This window comes from Aplidium turbinatum, chromosome 3 (genome assembly GCF_918807975.1).
Source record: "Aplidium turbinatum chromosome 3, kaAplTurb1.1, whole genome shotgun sequence".
In the NCBI taxonomy this organism is placed as follows: Eukaryota; Metazoa; Chordata; class Ascidiacea; order Aplousobranchia; family Polyclinidae; genus Aplidium; species Aplidium turbinatum.
The window spans coordinates 22,133,068-22,149,411 of record NC_137474.1 but is presented as its reverse complement, the minus strand read 5'-3'; the positions used below and the strand labels follow the sequence as shown (position 1 = coordinate 22,149,411).

Genomic DNA, 16,344 nt, shown 5'->3' with positions numbered 1-16,344 from the left:
CTGTAACATAATAAATGTTGTTTAACTCACAAACCGATGGCTTGAGTGAATGATCCATTTCTTCAAGGAATAGGTCAATGTCTTCTTCAACAGCATATGATGTTCTTGTTGTAGCACTGTCATCAAAATCGTCACACAAAGAAAAACCAGAAAACTTTATAAGAGAAATAGCTTTGATCTTTCGTTCGTTCTGTAAAACTTGCTGTACAGAAATGAAATAATTGCCCCCACACATTTGACGATACCAATTAAATCTGGACTCTAAAGCATCTGATTGCAATTTTCCAAGCAAGACATAACTAAAACCGAGATAAGACAGAGAGCCAACAAAGTTTGTTTCAAAGCTAAACATGTCCACTTGAAGGCAGTCCACTTGAAGACCAAGTTTCAATAAATTTAGCAAATTTTTCAAGATAACACAACTTAAAATGGGATCTCGCAGTGGGTATCTTTTGTGATGACCAATAGATGGTGTCTTTACATCAACAATTTTCCACATATTGAGAACAATAGTGATGAAGTCAACAGTTTCGTTCCATTGTTTTCCTTCATTCACACAAGATGTTTTTAAAGAACGAACGACTCACAGGGTGATTGTCACAGCAGAGTGATACAACATTAAAATCAAATTCAGCCAATAAGTGTAAGACATCCCACATGGCAAGTTTAAGTTTCTATGTATCCAAATGATAAGTAGGGACCAATGCTATCACATCTTCGGAATTTACCGCATAAAGAAGAGGCCATAAAACACAGAATAGTGGAAGCAACTTCCCTTCCATTAGTCAGGCCCACTAGCCTTCCAGATGCATACTCAATTCTGCTAGCTGTGTAAATTTCATCCAGCATGAGGTTGACATTAGACTCAAGTGAAGTCAACCCAGATCGCCGTGCTTTTAAATATTTAACAGAAGCATTTTGAGTTGGTGCACCAAGTTTATGTGTGATACGACGAAGTGTTTTTTCTGAAGGCAAAATTAAAATTTCATATTTTAAAAGAACTCTGTAAGCACTTGCACTTGTTGACCATACCAGATATGCAAAAACAGTGGTAAATCTAGAGTACTTTGTCGGTTTGTAGAACCTCCAATAAGCTTCAGTTGCTCAGTAATGAAATTTATTCTTTTACAATCAGGAAAAAATGCTTCAAAAGAAGTTGTAAAATCATCAAGAACATCATCAAAGCTAGTTGCGTGACAAGATGGTAACTGACATTTTAGGTCAGCAAGCAGGTTTGTGACTTCACTGAAACGACTTCTTGTGCCATTTGCAATATTAACATTGTTTTTTCTTTTTTTGCTACTCAAAAAGGACCCGTATGACAAATCAACAAAAATCCGCAACCCCACGCTTAAGGATGGAATTTCAGCAGTCATGTCAACACTACAAAGAAAGAAAATGTCATCTTTCAACAACGCAGTAATTTCAGAGGGCATGGCTTGTTCTGTCTGTATTCGCTCATATATGTCTTCAATTGATCTCACCTGGTTTTTCGAGAAAGTTTACGGATCCATTTTTCTAACAATTCATGATTTTGTAAAGGAAAACTGTGCATTAGGGTGGGCCGTCAATGCACTTTTTTTGTCAAATCACTTAGCAACTCGGCTCAGATAGGAGGCTTAGGTCACAAACAATTAATCTAAAATTTTTTTTTAGATCGGGCGGCGGGAAGACGCCGCACAAAAAAATCAATATCACCTAAATACAATAAAAAACGTTTTTTTTTTCCAAAAAAAAATAAAAAGTGCGGTAATTAAAAAAGTAAAAAATACACAAAACGACGTAAACACAGTCAAAAACAATCACAGAACGTAATCTTTCTTTGACTCAAAACGTGAACGCTGTGAGCGAGCAGCAGTTCGCGTCAGAATGAGTTCATGTCTGCGGTCATGGCCGATGACTTCATCGCTCACTTCGGTGACGAGTTTGATTGCGCGCTCAACTGCTTGTGTGCAGCACGGAAAACTGTCAATCGATGTAGGAAAATCGGTCTCGACGAAAAGCTCTGTGAGCTGTTGGATGCTGAAATCGCGTAAAATTGGTGGCTCAGTGAGCTTCTGCTTGCTCCACCGGAGCAACGAGTTTGTTGTCAAGTCTGTGTACTCAAAGTTTATTTTGGGAATTTCGAAACGACGTATCCCACCCGTGTAATCGTCCCTTGCTTTCTGGATCCGATGAACTGCGAGCTTACGCATTGGCTTAGACTCGTCATGCAGAAGAGCCAACACTACATTCTCCGGATGCGCAGCGAAGGCGTTTGTCTGTAGGCAACTGTCGACGACTTTTTTTAATTGGCCTGTCAGATAGCGAGTCAGCTTAACCAACCGAAGGAAAGACCGAGCAGCGAAGTGAATCTTATTGTTTCGCTTGATAGTAAACCACATGGGAGCGTAAACTTTAACGATGTACTTCGTCATTTCTATCAGCGCCTCTGTTGGTTCTGGCTCCGAGATATAAAGTCGGCATATCCTTGAAGCGAGAGTAAGCCATCGTGCATGACCCTGTTTTCCTGGATCACGGAATCGAATGCTTTCTGGAGGCAGACTTCCCTCGATGACCAACACGATATCGAGCAGATACTTTTGATCGCCGCTAATATCCATCACCTCATCGACTTCTGTCAGGTTGGATTTTATCTTCTCGAACTCGACGACTGCAAATTCTCCCATTTTGTACTTATCATTAGCGACGACACGGCCAATAAATCCTTTGAAGGTTTGCGGTCCTGATGATTTCCCGTCCAACTCGCCGAAGAGATGCCGAAGCGGGAGTTCGTTGAGGTGAAACTGGCAAATCGACCATTGTACCGCACTCCCGATATGTTGCTCAATGCTGGTGATGGCTCCTGTGTGCTTACCTGTATTGACGACAGTTCCGTCGCAGCCAACGACCTGAATGCCTTTCACGTCAATTCCCTTGACTTCAAGAGCAGCCAACATCGTTTTGGCAATGTTGTTTCCAGTTGAACGCCCTTGAATGGAAACGTGGTCGATATATTCACCTCCTGGGTATTTCAGCATCACGTAGTGGTCTTCGATTGATTTTTGACGATAGCCAGTTATGCCATTCAATGTAAGGGCTTTATCCTTTCTGCCGTCAAAGTAAAGGCCTTCAACTATTGTGCCGAGCGATATTGAAGCAAAGTGATTCATCTCTAAACGAAGCCGTTTTCGTGCACGAACGAGCTTGTTTTTATCCACTACCATCATCCGATTGAAATCATCTTTTGTGTCCAGTAATGTTGCGGTGGCGAGGGCAGCTGCTGCTCTACTCGAAATTCTATACCTTTCCGCCTCACGCGCAACTGTACGAAGATCGAAAGTACATCGCTCCTGCTCTTCTTCGATTTCTTCTCTGCCGATCGATTACTCTGAAGGGAAGCGCCTTCTAGGAGTTTCTTCTGTATTGTCGTCATCCGAGTCTTGAGTACATTCTTCGCGTTCTTCCCGCTCTTTTTCTCGCTTCTCTCTCAAAAGCAATTGCTCCTTCCGCTCGTCCCTCTTCTTCTCAGATTTTTCCGCCTTCCAATCGACGTTTCCAATGAAACCAATGCGTGCTCCGCGTTGGTCTTTAACAAAATCAACCTCGCGTGAATGCAGCGATTTGTCGTCAACGACGTCGAAAAGAGTGTCGAGGCAAAGACTGGCCTTCATTGAAGCTTTCCATTCAGCCGTCTTTCTTGCCGTGGGGATTTTATTCTTCATCTTAACCATGGCCCATTGCTTCAGAATCTTCTTGATCACTCCCTCACGCGTAATGATCGCCACTGTGGCGAAATTGTAGATGCTTGTTATCTTAGTCGCCACTGCTTCCGCCATTTCGCGCAGCCCCATTTCCTTCTTGCAATCTCCGGTGTCCTTCTTCTTCATGATTTTGTATTGTTCTTTCACTTGGGCGCAATATCGGAGAACGTCACCACTGGTGGGAAGAACCAGTTCATTCATTTCTTTGGCAAAGCCGAACACCGGATCAGCAGATCGAGTATATGCGGCCATGTTATAACTATTGCAGACCAATTAACTGCAATTAATTGGTAAACTGCCACCGGTAGCCTACTGATTACTTGTATTCAATCAATCAATGTAAAATTCGACGTAGGCTACCGCCACCACTACGAATTACTGTACTGAATACCTGTAATAAATTGCGAATTTTGTTTTAAATTTCCCTCCACTATTGTGAATAAACTTTTCACTGAAACAGAACCCAATTATACTTGCTTCAGTCAGTAGGCCAATACCCTACCTGTTTGCCTTCTCTGAGCACTAATATATACCTGATACCTGAGTACTGTGAGTAGTCCATATTACCTTGCCTTCACTTTTATATCTACCTTACCTGCAATGCTCATACCATGCCTTCACCTTTTATATAGGCTACCAAGTAGCCTACTTACTTGCATACCCTGCCATCACCTTTTATGTAGGCTACCAAGTACTTAGGCTACCGTACTTGTATACGCCTTCATCATCTTAGGCTATCGTACTTGTATACGCCTTCATCATCACCAAGTAGCCTACTTACTTGCATACCAAACCTTCACCTTTTATATAGGCTACCAAGAAGCCTACTTACTTGTATACCCTGCCTTCACCATTTATATAGGCTACCAAGTAGCCTACTTGCATGTTTAACTGTATGATGATTGATGAATCAACCATGTTTGATGGGTGTGCGGCACACAAACTCTGAATATACGCCACTGCAATATCTAGGGTTGCCATCGACATGAACCCCAAAATAAGGACAACAGAAAAATTAAATTTTCATACAAAGTAAAACAAACGTTTTTGAACAAACCTCAGCATTTATACGAGCCATTATATATCACATGCCATATTGTTTGCCAGAAACAATGTGTTCCAGCAACTCATTGTTCGTAAAAAAATACTTTGTGCATCTCAAGACAACTCAGGTCTAGGTTTACTTTTACTGTAGTAGGGATTTGGCTGTCATTCCACTAAGTTTATTCACTAATTGTTGAAAATAAGACAAAATAAGGACTCAAGTCAAAAAGAAGGACATTTCCTAGCAATAAGGACAGTAATATTTTCTTAGATAGAGTTCTTCAAAATAAGGACAAATCTTAGAAATAAGGACGTTATGGCAACCCTGTCAATATCCCTGGAATGGGGTGATTTACCGATTAGGTCCCAGTTGTGCGCCGTCTTCCTGGCGTTCAATTAAAAAATGGTTTTCGATTTCGCCATTTACTCGACAAACCTCCTAAGAAACTCGAGTTGCTAAGCGATCTGTTTCCGACGGCCCACCCTACTGTGCATTGACACACGTTTTGGTGTTTTATGCCTATCATAGCCACTTTTACAGCCATAAGCAGAGCAACGTCCCATATTTCGAAATTTGTTACAAGCTACACAACCTGCAACAATTGATCAGGTGTCTTTATTTGTAAATGGAATGACTAAATGAGCCTAACATTCAATTCAATATAGTTTTGCTGCTGGCACAAACATGTACAAAACGGCAAAGTAAACATACGAATTTGACACCAACAAAAGGGAAAGATCGCAAAAGTTTAAAATATACATCAATAAAACAGTGTTACCACTATCTTAAAATTGCACAGCCACCAAACCTGGAAGCGAAATAAAAAAAAAACTTTATTTTTTGGGAAAATAGTCCGACAATTACACTTACACGTGCCAGGGCGATGTAACTGAGCTGAATTGGAAACATCACTTTCTAACTGATTTCAACCTTGTATGCTTTAGTTTTGCGGAAATTACAAAATACCATAGCTAACTGCTTACTACTATTATGTAGCCTAGGCTATTTACAAAACTTGACTTCTTGCAAACTTGCATGCCTTATTGCTGTGCTGTTAGGCTATCAATGTCACTCAATACAAGCCTTCTTGTATTTACTGTCAACAATCAAAAACGTGGTATTTCTTGATAATGTTTTATGCTTTGTAAAGTTGTACATAGGCTACTTTTGTACCGAGCAGTACTAGAGATGTACCGATATATCGGCATCGGTGATATCGGCCATTTTTTGAGTATCGGTATCGGCAAAATTTGGCCGATACTGTGGCCGATACTAAACGTGTAAAAAAAGGCGTTTTCTGCGGATTTTCTGCAGAAGCAAAGATATAGATTTTTTAAAGTATTTTGGTCCCAGGCAAAGCCGGAGCCCTTGTTAGGTTCCTGCCTTCATGGTGAAGCGACATAGGAGTCGTAGTTTACAGGTTCGAGTAGACCCTCGGGGTCCCATTTGGAGAGTGGAGACGCCTTCACGTCGTCATCGACAGCCGACAAGGTTCCTGATTCATCGACAGCTGACGAGGTTCCTCATTCACCCACAGCCAATGAGGTTCCTAATCTTTCGACGTCGATCGCAACCGAGGACTCATCATCTGTCTCAAATCAAGGACATATATTGAGGCGGTCACAGAAAAGACGCCAACCACCCCTCCCCTTCATTATGGGTGGACATAAGTTTTATTGGGTGTTTTGTAGAGATGTACCGATACCATTATTTTGGTCGATACCGATACCTGATAGTAGGTTTTAGTAATGAAAGGCCACCGTGATTGAGGACTGGGGTATAATGGAAGAAACATTACATCATAATTGGGGTTTCTGAAAAATTAATAAGGGGTTTGCGCAAACTCTCCAAATAGGCTATCATGATTGATAATACGATGTAAAATGTAAACCAAGTCATTTGTGTAGTCGTACAAAAACTATTCGACAAATAATGTGTAACCTAAGGGCGGTAGGCACTTTAACATACTGATATCCCATTGAACCACGAACCATAAACCAATCAGAAGCTACGCTGTTCATGACGTCATTAAGGTTGCGTTTCTCAGAACAAAGGAAAAATGCAACTTTCCACCGCTACTATTACTCTTGTTTGTTGTGTAATTACCAAAAAAAGTTTAAAGTAATAATCAACTCTCTGGCTGAATGCTGAAATGGTCACAATTGGACGGACAACCTAACATCTGATGGTTCGTGGTTCGTTCAATTGAATAGCAGATAGCAAAAATGTATAATTTTGTATAGTTTTTACGTTGCTAAACGTTTAAAAAGCCCTTGTAACTTGGTTGTTTTTAGTAAGCTGGTTCTATCAGTTTGTGATTTAATTTCCACCTTTCGTTGTAATAAACTCATCAAGCTTAAAACAATGTCAAAGTAGGCTGAGCAACAAACTCTCACAGCCACAGTTATCACCACTTGCTGCTGACAAGTCAAAGAATATCTGGGTCATTCTATTATAATACAGTCAAAATTTTGAAATTTTGTAACCCATCCTCTCAGAATTTCTTTATTTTTTAATATGTTAGAGCTACTGGAAAAAGATGAAGATTGTCATTTACGCTGTCAAAATCCATCAAGCGGTTTTCAAGATATCGACAGTTACATTTTTGCCACTAGAGGCGCTGTTTTCGCATCACAAAAACAAAAATGGCTTATAATTCTTATTTTATAAGATACAGAAATAATAAAAATATGTATTCTTATAGTTTTTGGGGCAAGGAATTCAAATATGTTATTACATTTGTGAAAAAAGCAAAGGGAAACACTTTATTTTATTGAACAAAAGTTTTGGGGTGCTTCATTTCAATGCCCCATATCTCAAATCTGCAAAAAGATTTTTTGCCCCAACCAATGCTAAACTGTCAAGAAAAGCTACCTGCTTCATGTGCAAAAGTATGATAAATACGTTTTGTTTCAAACTTCTGCAATTGACAAAAATGTTTCATTGCTATATTCACAATGTTTTCAATCAATAGACTTGAAGTGTAATACGGTATATACCTAATACATGATCCCATTTTATTCTGTTTGAATTAAGGCACTAATGATGCTCTGCAGTATCTACTTCATCTTATATTCAACAGAGCATGGCCTTCTTTTCTGATGACCTGAATCAGAATACAAGGTTTGTGTTTGCAATACAAGAAGAATTGGCTCACTATTTGAAACAAAACTATCCATTCATTCAACCCATCGAGTATGTACTTTTCAGATGGGTGTGCTGGGCAATACAAAAAACTTCAAATTTTTTTAAGTCTGACCTATCATCAACAGCTCTTTGGATTTTCTGCAAATTAGAATTTCTTTGTTACAAGTCATGACAAGACTTCTTGTGATGGACTTGGTGGGGCAATTAAGCGAAAACTTTTCCACAAAAATTTAGCTCAGCCATGCCAAAATCAAATTCTGACAGCGAAAGATGCTTACAGTTATTGCAAATCAGCTATGCCTTCAATCAGTTTTTATTTTTATCCAAAGAAAAGCTCATTGATATTCGACTAGCTTCAAATAAAAGATACATTCAAGGCCACACAATACCAGGGACCAGAAGCTATCATTTGTTTTCCTCGGAATGTATTGCAAGCATCAGGTTTAAATTCATAGCAGAGGATCATTTGTTTGCAGGTGGTTTCAAATTTTTTGATAGCCATCAGCAAACTGAAAACTTCAATGTTGAGGAGTATGTTGCAGTGAAATACGACCAGGCATAGTGGATTGGTATTATCTTGAATGATGCAGCAGCTGATGAAGAACTTTTAGTCAAGTTCATGCATCCCAGTGGGCCACGTCAAACGTTTCAATGGCCAAACCATGATGATATTTTATATGTTCCTAAGACAATTTTAAGTTATATCAAAAGTTGCTGCACCGAGCATCAGCAGAACTGGACGTGTTTATCAAATTACTGATGCAGAGTTTGCGTTATTATCTTAGTGGAAGCTGTAATTTTCTATTCATCATCATTGAGTGCCCTCTCTTTATTTGAGGGTTGGCTGCCACTGTACTAATTAGCTAGAAATCTTTGTCAAACTATCAAATCAGGGTTGATCTCTAAGTGGTCAAAACTGGTTTTGACCACAAAGCGGTTTAAACCTGGTTTTAACCGGTGAAAACCCAGAAAAATATTTTTATGTAGTGAATGGTCGGCTACCTGGGCTATGGGCTATTTAGGAAATAGAAAAGCAGTTGTGACCATTTTGATATGCAGGCCTCGAAATAGCTGGCGGCCATTGCCGCCTGAACTTTCATTAATGGCCGCCAATACCGACCTGTCAGGCAGCCACAGATGGCTGCCTGCAAAATTCATACGAAAGATTATAATTATCTTGGATTTTTCTCTTGTTTCAGCGCCGCCAAAAACAAGACATTACATGTCGTGCTACGTGTTATGTGCTACGTCTTATGTGCTACGTCTTATGTGCTACGCAACGGGAGGGCAAATGTTGCGCAAATTTTATGGCAAATGTTTTTCATAAAAAAGATTGTTAGAATAAATTCTTGTAGTTCAGTTGGCTGTGCAAATGGTTCATCATTCTACTAAGCTTTTTTTGGTTCATCAGAAACTTATTTTTAGAATTTGAATTTTCTCAATAATAAAAATAACCACGCAATTGAAATGTCAATAATTAAAATACCAACTGACTGAAATATCAAAAATAAACAGAGAAATTGAATATTTTTTGTTCCAAATCCAGCATATAGGTTATTGTTGATCAAAACAAAATATAGTTGAACATCACTACTAAACATGGAGGGTAATATTTTTAATTCAATTGAAAAGCAACTTGATTCATACACTAAAGGAGTTTTGACCAGTAATAGGTGGTCAAAACTGCCCGGTTTAAACCAGGTTTTAACCGGGCAGTTTACACCGCCCCAGTTTAAACCGATCAACCCTGCAAAATCTTGCACTCATTATTCTGGTTTCTCCTTGACTTATTACTGGCACTTTTCAGTCCTGATATATTGCAGTTTTGTGTATGCTCTACATTCAATCTACATATCAAATCATAGATAGCATCACTAACTATTGTGTACTGTGTAGAAGTGCATTTTGAAGTAGGCTACCCATAAAATGTTGTTTGTCTAATATTGTTTTTTTTCATGACAATTGCAAAAGTTTGCAACAAATTACATTGATCTTACTTTTACACATGAAACAATAGCCTGGATATCTTGTTACTCCAGAACATTTACCATGATTGACATCATAATGCATATTGCATATGCTGTGTGATCATGTATTTTTTATTAAAAGTGCATGGAGAATCAGCAGAGCCCTATTTATGGAATATGCATTTCGCTCTGCTACTGTAGAGCATCATTAGTGCCTTAATTCAAACAGAATAAAATGTGATCATGTATTAGGTACCATATTACACTTCAAGTCTATTGATTGAAAACATTGTGAATATAGCAATGAAACATTTTTGTCAATTGCAGAAGTTTGAAACAAAACGTATTTATCATACTTTTGCACATGAAGCAGGTAGCTTTTCTTGACAGTTTAGCATTGGTTGGGGCAAAAAATCTTTTTGCAGATTTGAGATATGGGGCATTGAAATGAAGCACCCCAAAACTTTTGTTCAATAAATTAAAGTGTTTTTCTTTGCTTTTTCACAAATGTAATAACATATTTGAATTCCTTGCCCCAAAAACTATAAGAATACATATTTTTATTATTTCTGTATCTTAAAAAATAAGAATTATAAGCCTTTTTTGTTTTTGTGATGCGAAAACAGCGCCTCTAGTGGCAAAAATGTAACTGTCGATATCTTGAAAACCACTTGATGGATTTTGACAGCGTAAATGCTAATCTTTATTATTTTCCAGTAGCTCTAACATATTAAAAAATAAAGAAATTCTGAGAGGGTGGGTTACACAGTGTGACTGTATTATAATAGAATGACCCATCTATGTCTTTTGATGTGGTCGATTTGCGTCACATTTTTGTGTTTTTCTTTATAGTGATACTTGCTCTTCGCTATTTCTGTTACGTTACTTGTTGTGGTGTAGCACGCTCATCACTATCTCTCTTGACGACAGCGCAGTGTGAGTTTTGTGATTTTGAAAGTTAGGCTACAGAACAAAAATCGCCAGAGGCTAAATTTTCATGTCAAGTTAAATATTTCTGCTTCTGGAGTGTCCCACGATCGAATTTGTTAATTCATTGTTCGATAAAATGTTTAAATGATGTCACATCATTATGCCGATTTGAGATATAATTTCATTGATGACATCGTATGGATGAAAAACTTTTACAAGTTTTATATTCTGCTGAGAGTAAAAAAGAAACACAAATGATAAATATTGGAGAAATTGAGTCTCCTTCACAACTTCCTTCAGAATCGAACAACGCAAAACTGCTGCAACAAAACGTTTTGTTTAATTGAAAGAATCACTGTAAGCAACCAATGTTGAAAGGTGCTCGCAAGAAGTCATGGGAGTGTGACGCATCAAAAATTTGAACATTGTGATGGTAATTTCTGGTAGGTTTCCGTCACACGTTGAAGCAGTGTATGATCATGTGTTTCGTTTTTCTTTGTTTATTGCATTGGTCGGTTAGTGCCTGCTTATTTGCAGACATTTCTGAATAAATACAGTTTGTTTGCAATGACTAAAGAAAAACAACAAGTCGAAGAAACGGAAGTCTCCATCTTCCAGCAATCTAAGTAGTTAGACTTGGAATTTCTTAATGTAGAGAGAAAAAAGTTTTCTCTGCCTATAAAACGTTGAATGGTAGTTTTATTAAATATATATAGATATGATAATATAGTTTCGGCTGAGAGTTTGCTTTTTTATACCAAAGACAGGCAAGACACAACAATACCACAGGGTTGAGCATTACAACAGTATATATTTTTTACATATTTACAAAATAGTTTAACATTCAAGCGTTTTCGGCTTAACCTAAGCCCTCATCAGGAATCTGAAAATATTAATAAAATGCAATAAATTTCAACTTCTTGAAGGTAATTAGCTAACTAATTGTAAGCATCAAGAAATACGCAGCGGTTAAAAGCAATAGTGTGGAAAACAAACAGACGGACGGAAAACAAAATTACATCAGAAAAAGGCAACCACATGACTACAAACGAATTAGCACCACAGGGAACGTGATCCATCTAACTTAGTAAATGTTTAGTAGAATGGACGCGCCGCCAGCAAATAATTGTTTGTTTAAATTTGGGTTGTAGCGTTTGATTAATAGCGCTTCTTGAATTTTTGTGTCAAATTGGGATTTGCCTTTGCGTAAAATTTTAAATGAGTCAGCAGAGAATTTTCGATTTGTGCAAAAGGAACACTCCATAATATGGTCTTTGATGGCACTATTCTTTAAGTCTCTAAAGTTCAAATGCTCCCGTACTCTCGTGGTCAAATGTCTGGTGGACATACCGATGTATGTCAATGCCGAATCACACGGACATGTAAAACTGTATACGACATTTGAACAGAGAGGCGATCGGTACATCTCTAGTGTTTTGTAATTTGGTTTGTTTTCGTTGAAACAATGTACCTTGCTTTCGTAGGTTATCCCTTAGGTCTTCTCTTTTGTGTTTTGGTTAATCTGCGCTTCATGTTTTGTTTGACCGTGTATATTTTGGTTGAATGCCTTTTGAAAGTATTGTTTTATTCTTGCGATTTGAATACAAGTAGAAGACTTTTGTATGACTCTTGTTGAATGAGTTAAAAACACAACAATTGTCATGTCAGGCACCTTGGTAGAGATAACCACAAATTTTCTAAAAATATAGACATCAATTAAACTTGCAGGTTTCACCTAATATTACATGGTTTACATACAAATTTATGCTAGTTTGAAGAAATATCTATACCAAATAGCAAGCACACCTTTATGACACATTTATGTAATAAATGTCCCATGGTCGACCATTCTTGCTTTCAGATGATGATTATTTCTTGGACGCACTTTCTACAGAACAGGAAATCCTTAACGGGATGGGAACGGATAAAATTCACCCTTTTATTGAAGAATGTATATTCAAGAAACGTCCTTTAACACGAGTGCTTCGATTGCTCTGTCTTCAATGCATAGTTAACAATGGGCTTCGATCAAAAGTTTTGGAACACTACAAACGGGAAATTATTCAGGTTTGTCTGTTTGTTGTGTGAGTGACCTTCCTTCATTGTAGAATGGTTTGTTATTATGGCCGCGTTTTTGAGTAAGGTAAACCTTTGGTTATCTTCAATTTCATAACATGAGAAATCTCTGGTTCATGTTAGCTCGTTGCAATTTCCCTAATTCTATAGCCAGGGGTGTGCAATTTTTTGCTAGCAGCCCAAATACTAATTTTTGAATCATACCACATGACGATCTTTATGCAACTGTAGCGGACAGCAGGTAACTTAACTTATCCCGCCCATGCCTAGCTGTAATACTAAGTCTACAGCGACATTTTGGGCGCAACAATGCATATTCAGAAATGATCCGAGAATGAGGTCTGGGCTTCTTTATTACATATATGATTTTATTGTCACCACATAACTTAAATTCAGATAATATGAAACCAAGGAACTTTCAGAAATAATTAATTAAACTACCATTCAACGTTTTATAGGCAGAGAAAACTTTTTCTCGAACGGTAGAACTTTTTCTTTGAACATTAAGTTTGTTTTAACAAAAAAAACCTCAAGCGAGTAATGTCGGTCTGGAATTGCATGCGGGAAGTGATTTTCTGATGTCTCTGGATTTATTAATATTCAATTGAACACTGAGAATATGTCCTTATAATGTTTGTAATGTATTGTATTGAGTTTAAATTTAACCGTTGTTATTGCGTTCATAAACGTAGTTGCACTGATGAGAATTTAATATTCGAAAACGCGTTCTGCAACACTGTTTTTTGCACTCTGCAATGCCTGATGCAGATTTATCTGTAGATTTCCATCACGCATTGAAGCGGTGATCTGACAATGAAATTTTCTGCGGTTCGAGAAAAAGTTTTCTCTGCCTATAAAACGTTGAATGATAGTTTAATTAACATAACTTAAAAGATTGCAATCGTCTTTCCACAACAGAACATAATTCAAATCATAAGCTCAACCCAGGAAACTACACACTGAACGTTGACTGACGGAGCCAGAAGTAATATCACTACTGTACCAAAAGCATATTATAGTGACCTGCACCAAAATTAAGCCATACTGGGTGCAGCAAAATCAGACTGTGCTCTGATAGCGGCAAAAATCATTTGTACTGATTGAACCAAAAATCATACCGTACTCTGACATACTCTCTACACCAAAATTAATACTCGTTGTGTTGAATTGAAGGCCAGGACGCGATATACATAGTCACTGAGGCATTCAGCATCTGTAGGCTATAACGTACGCAGCAGTGGCCGAGTGGTTAGTGTGTTGGGCTCGCAGTCGAGAGCCTGCATGTTCGACTCCAGCCACCCGTACTTGCTGTTGTTTCTCTGGGCAAGAAACTTTACGATAATTGCCTCTACCCAGTGATCGATTTCGAGTAATGGGTAGTACCAACTTTAAGTCATAAGCAGAGTAGACAACCGGAAACAGACATTGCCGTCGGCTGCAGCGTGGGTCAGGTGAATGTCGGAAGGCGTACACCGATGCATAGCGCTCAAGTCCGCTTTCCCGCAATGTAGAATAAAGATAAACAAACAAACGTTGTTGTTTTTGTTTGTCGTATCCAGGCTTACACCTGGTGGTTGAAGATTTAGATCAAGTGGACGGGAAGGCAAGTTAGCCAATCTTCATGTCCACCTTCAGGCAAGCCTTTAAGTGTCCTGCCAAAGACACAGCCGCATGCTCTTGAGCGGTGTCGAACCGGCGCCCTTTCGATTGTTGTTCCAGGGCTCTCACCACTCGGCTATGCAGCCGGCTATAATGTTGAAAAGACGAAAAACTACGTATATGTGATTGAAACTGCCGGTTGCAAGAATGCGTTTAGCTTATGGGCATGCAAATTCTTGAGAGGCACGCAATTCCTAATCACGCCTTCAGAATCCTGAAACGCAACTGCACAATTAGTTGAATTCCTGGGTAGCATTACATATATGCAAAAGAACGACAATTTCATGACGATAACAAACGTTGAAAAGACCTAAGCAGAAACGCAGAGCGCTACACAACATTAGACTAAAAGATTATCGCAAAACGACCTGCGTAAATTTGTATTATTATTGGTTTAACAGGCCTCGAAACAATTTTTTTTCGGCAGCCAAACGTATCCGACTGAAGCAAGCTCTTTGGCTGCCAATCACAAGCACGTGACAGCCATCGGAACTTCGACACGCATCAACATACAGTCTTCGAAATTAGCACATTTTTACTTCGGCAGAGACGTTGCCGAGGCCAAACAACAAAAGATTAAATTGCCTCGGCAATTGCTTTGAACGTTTATTACGAAACAATTGTACCAAAACATGTTAAACGAGAAGCGAAAAATATACTAGACGTAGTCTATCACGACCGCACTGTTTGATTTGTTGTGATGTAATAATGCCAAAAGTAGCGATAAAGCAAGCAACAAGATACGCACGTCGCACGCTGTTACAGTAATTCACGTTAAGTAACTCAAGGGGGAAAAGTAAGTTTATTTTGGGTTGATTCAACGTTCGAGTCAGCACAAATCGATTTAACTTTCCCGGCGGGTTATATTGCGTAACAACAATGCCTAATAAGAAAGTTACGTTTGTTTTACATTAATTCGACATCTAGCAACGTTGAATTATCATAAAATAACGTCAATTGCTAAACCAGGTACCGGTAACAAATTAATAGCTCCCTGCGAGAAGATTTCCTCGATTTACGCATACACTAACATAATTTCGACACGATTGGGATACTGCGAACAACACAAAGTCTGTTTGATAAAGAACTAGCTGTCAGAATCGGAATCATCAGATGCTGTATCGGAGCACGAGGTTGTCGCGTCAGCACTGGAATCAGACACATCAAGAGGCTCATCGCTTGGCTGTAAATCTACGGTCGTCTTTGCCGTTCGCAATGAAGCATCCACGTTTTACGGTTTTCGGGCTTTGATACCAATCCACAGTGATTCCACACGCCTCTTTCTTTTTCATAGAGATCAATCAGGGTGTTAACTAAGGAACAAATCTACTGCTGTGCCATAACGACTGGGAGGAATGTCTAACCCTAACCTTACAAGCGCTCGTGTGGCCTCGGCATTTTTATTGCCGACGCTAATGCGCCATTTGCTGACGCTAATTTCGAAGACTGAATACATCGCATCAATAAAGTGTATTGTGATGTCACTTGCATCCTGCGGATGTCAGACATCAGTTCTGATCAGAACTGACGATGCGCTAGCAAGTGCGAAATATATTTCTGTTACATCTACTGACTACTGATCCCTGTTACCTTAGCAATTGAGGTTTTAGCTTTCGAGATATGGAACAGGGATCGTGTCAGAACAAGACTAGGTCAGAAAGCGAGGCAGACTCCGACTCAGCTCAGCAGCAGCCTAGAGCAGTTAGCTAGATTTATGAAAGTTTGATATTGTGTTTGTCCGTTACCATATTTTTCATGAATTTGTGTTGATTGTAAA

General features: G+C 38.7%; 1 protein-coding gene across 1 annotated transcript in view; it reads left to right on the top strand.

Annotated features, from left to right (window-relative positions):
• Window positions 1–16,344, top strand: part of LOC145767602 (vacuolar protein sorting-associated protein 33A-like) — a 212,535-nt gene that overhangs the window by 165,054 nt on the left and 31,137 nt on the right. Inside the window, exon 7 of the mRNA XM_082579455.1 lies at window positions 12,694–12,899. Within this exon, the coding sequence (XP_082435581.1) occupies window positions 12,694–12,899 (206 nt within the window). The remainder of the gene's footprint in view (window positions 1–12,693; window positions 12,900–16,344) is intronic.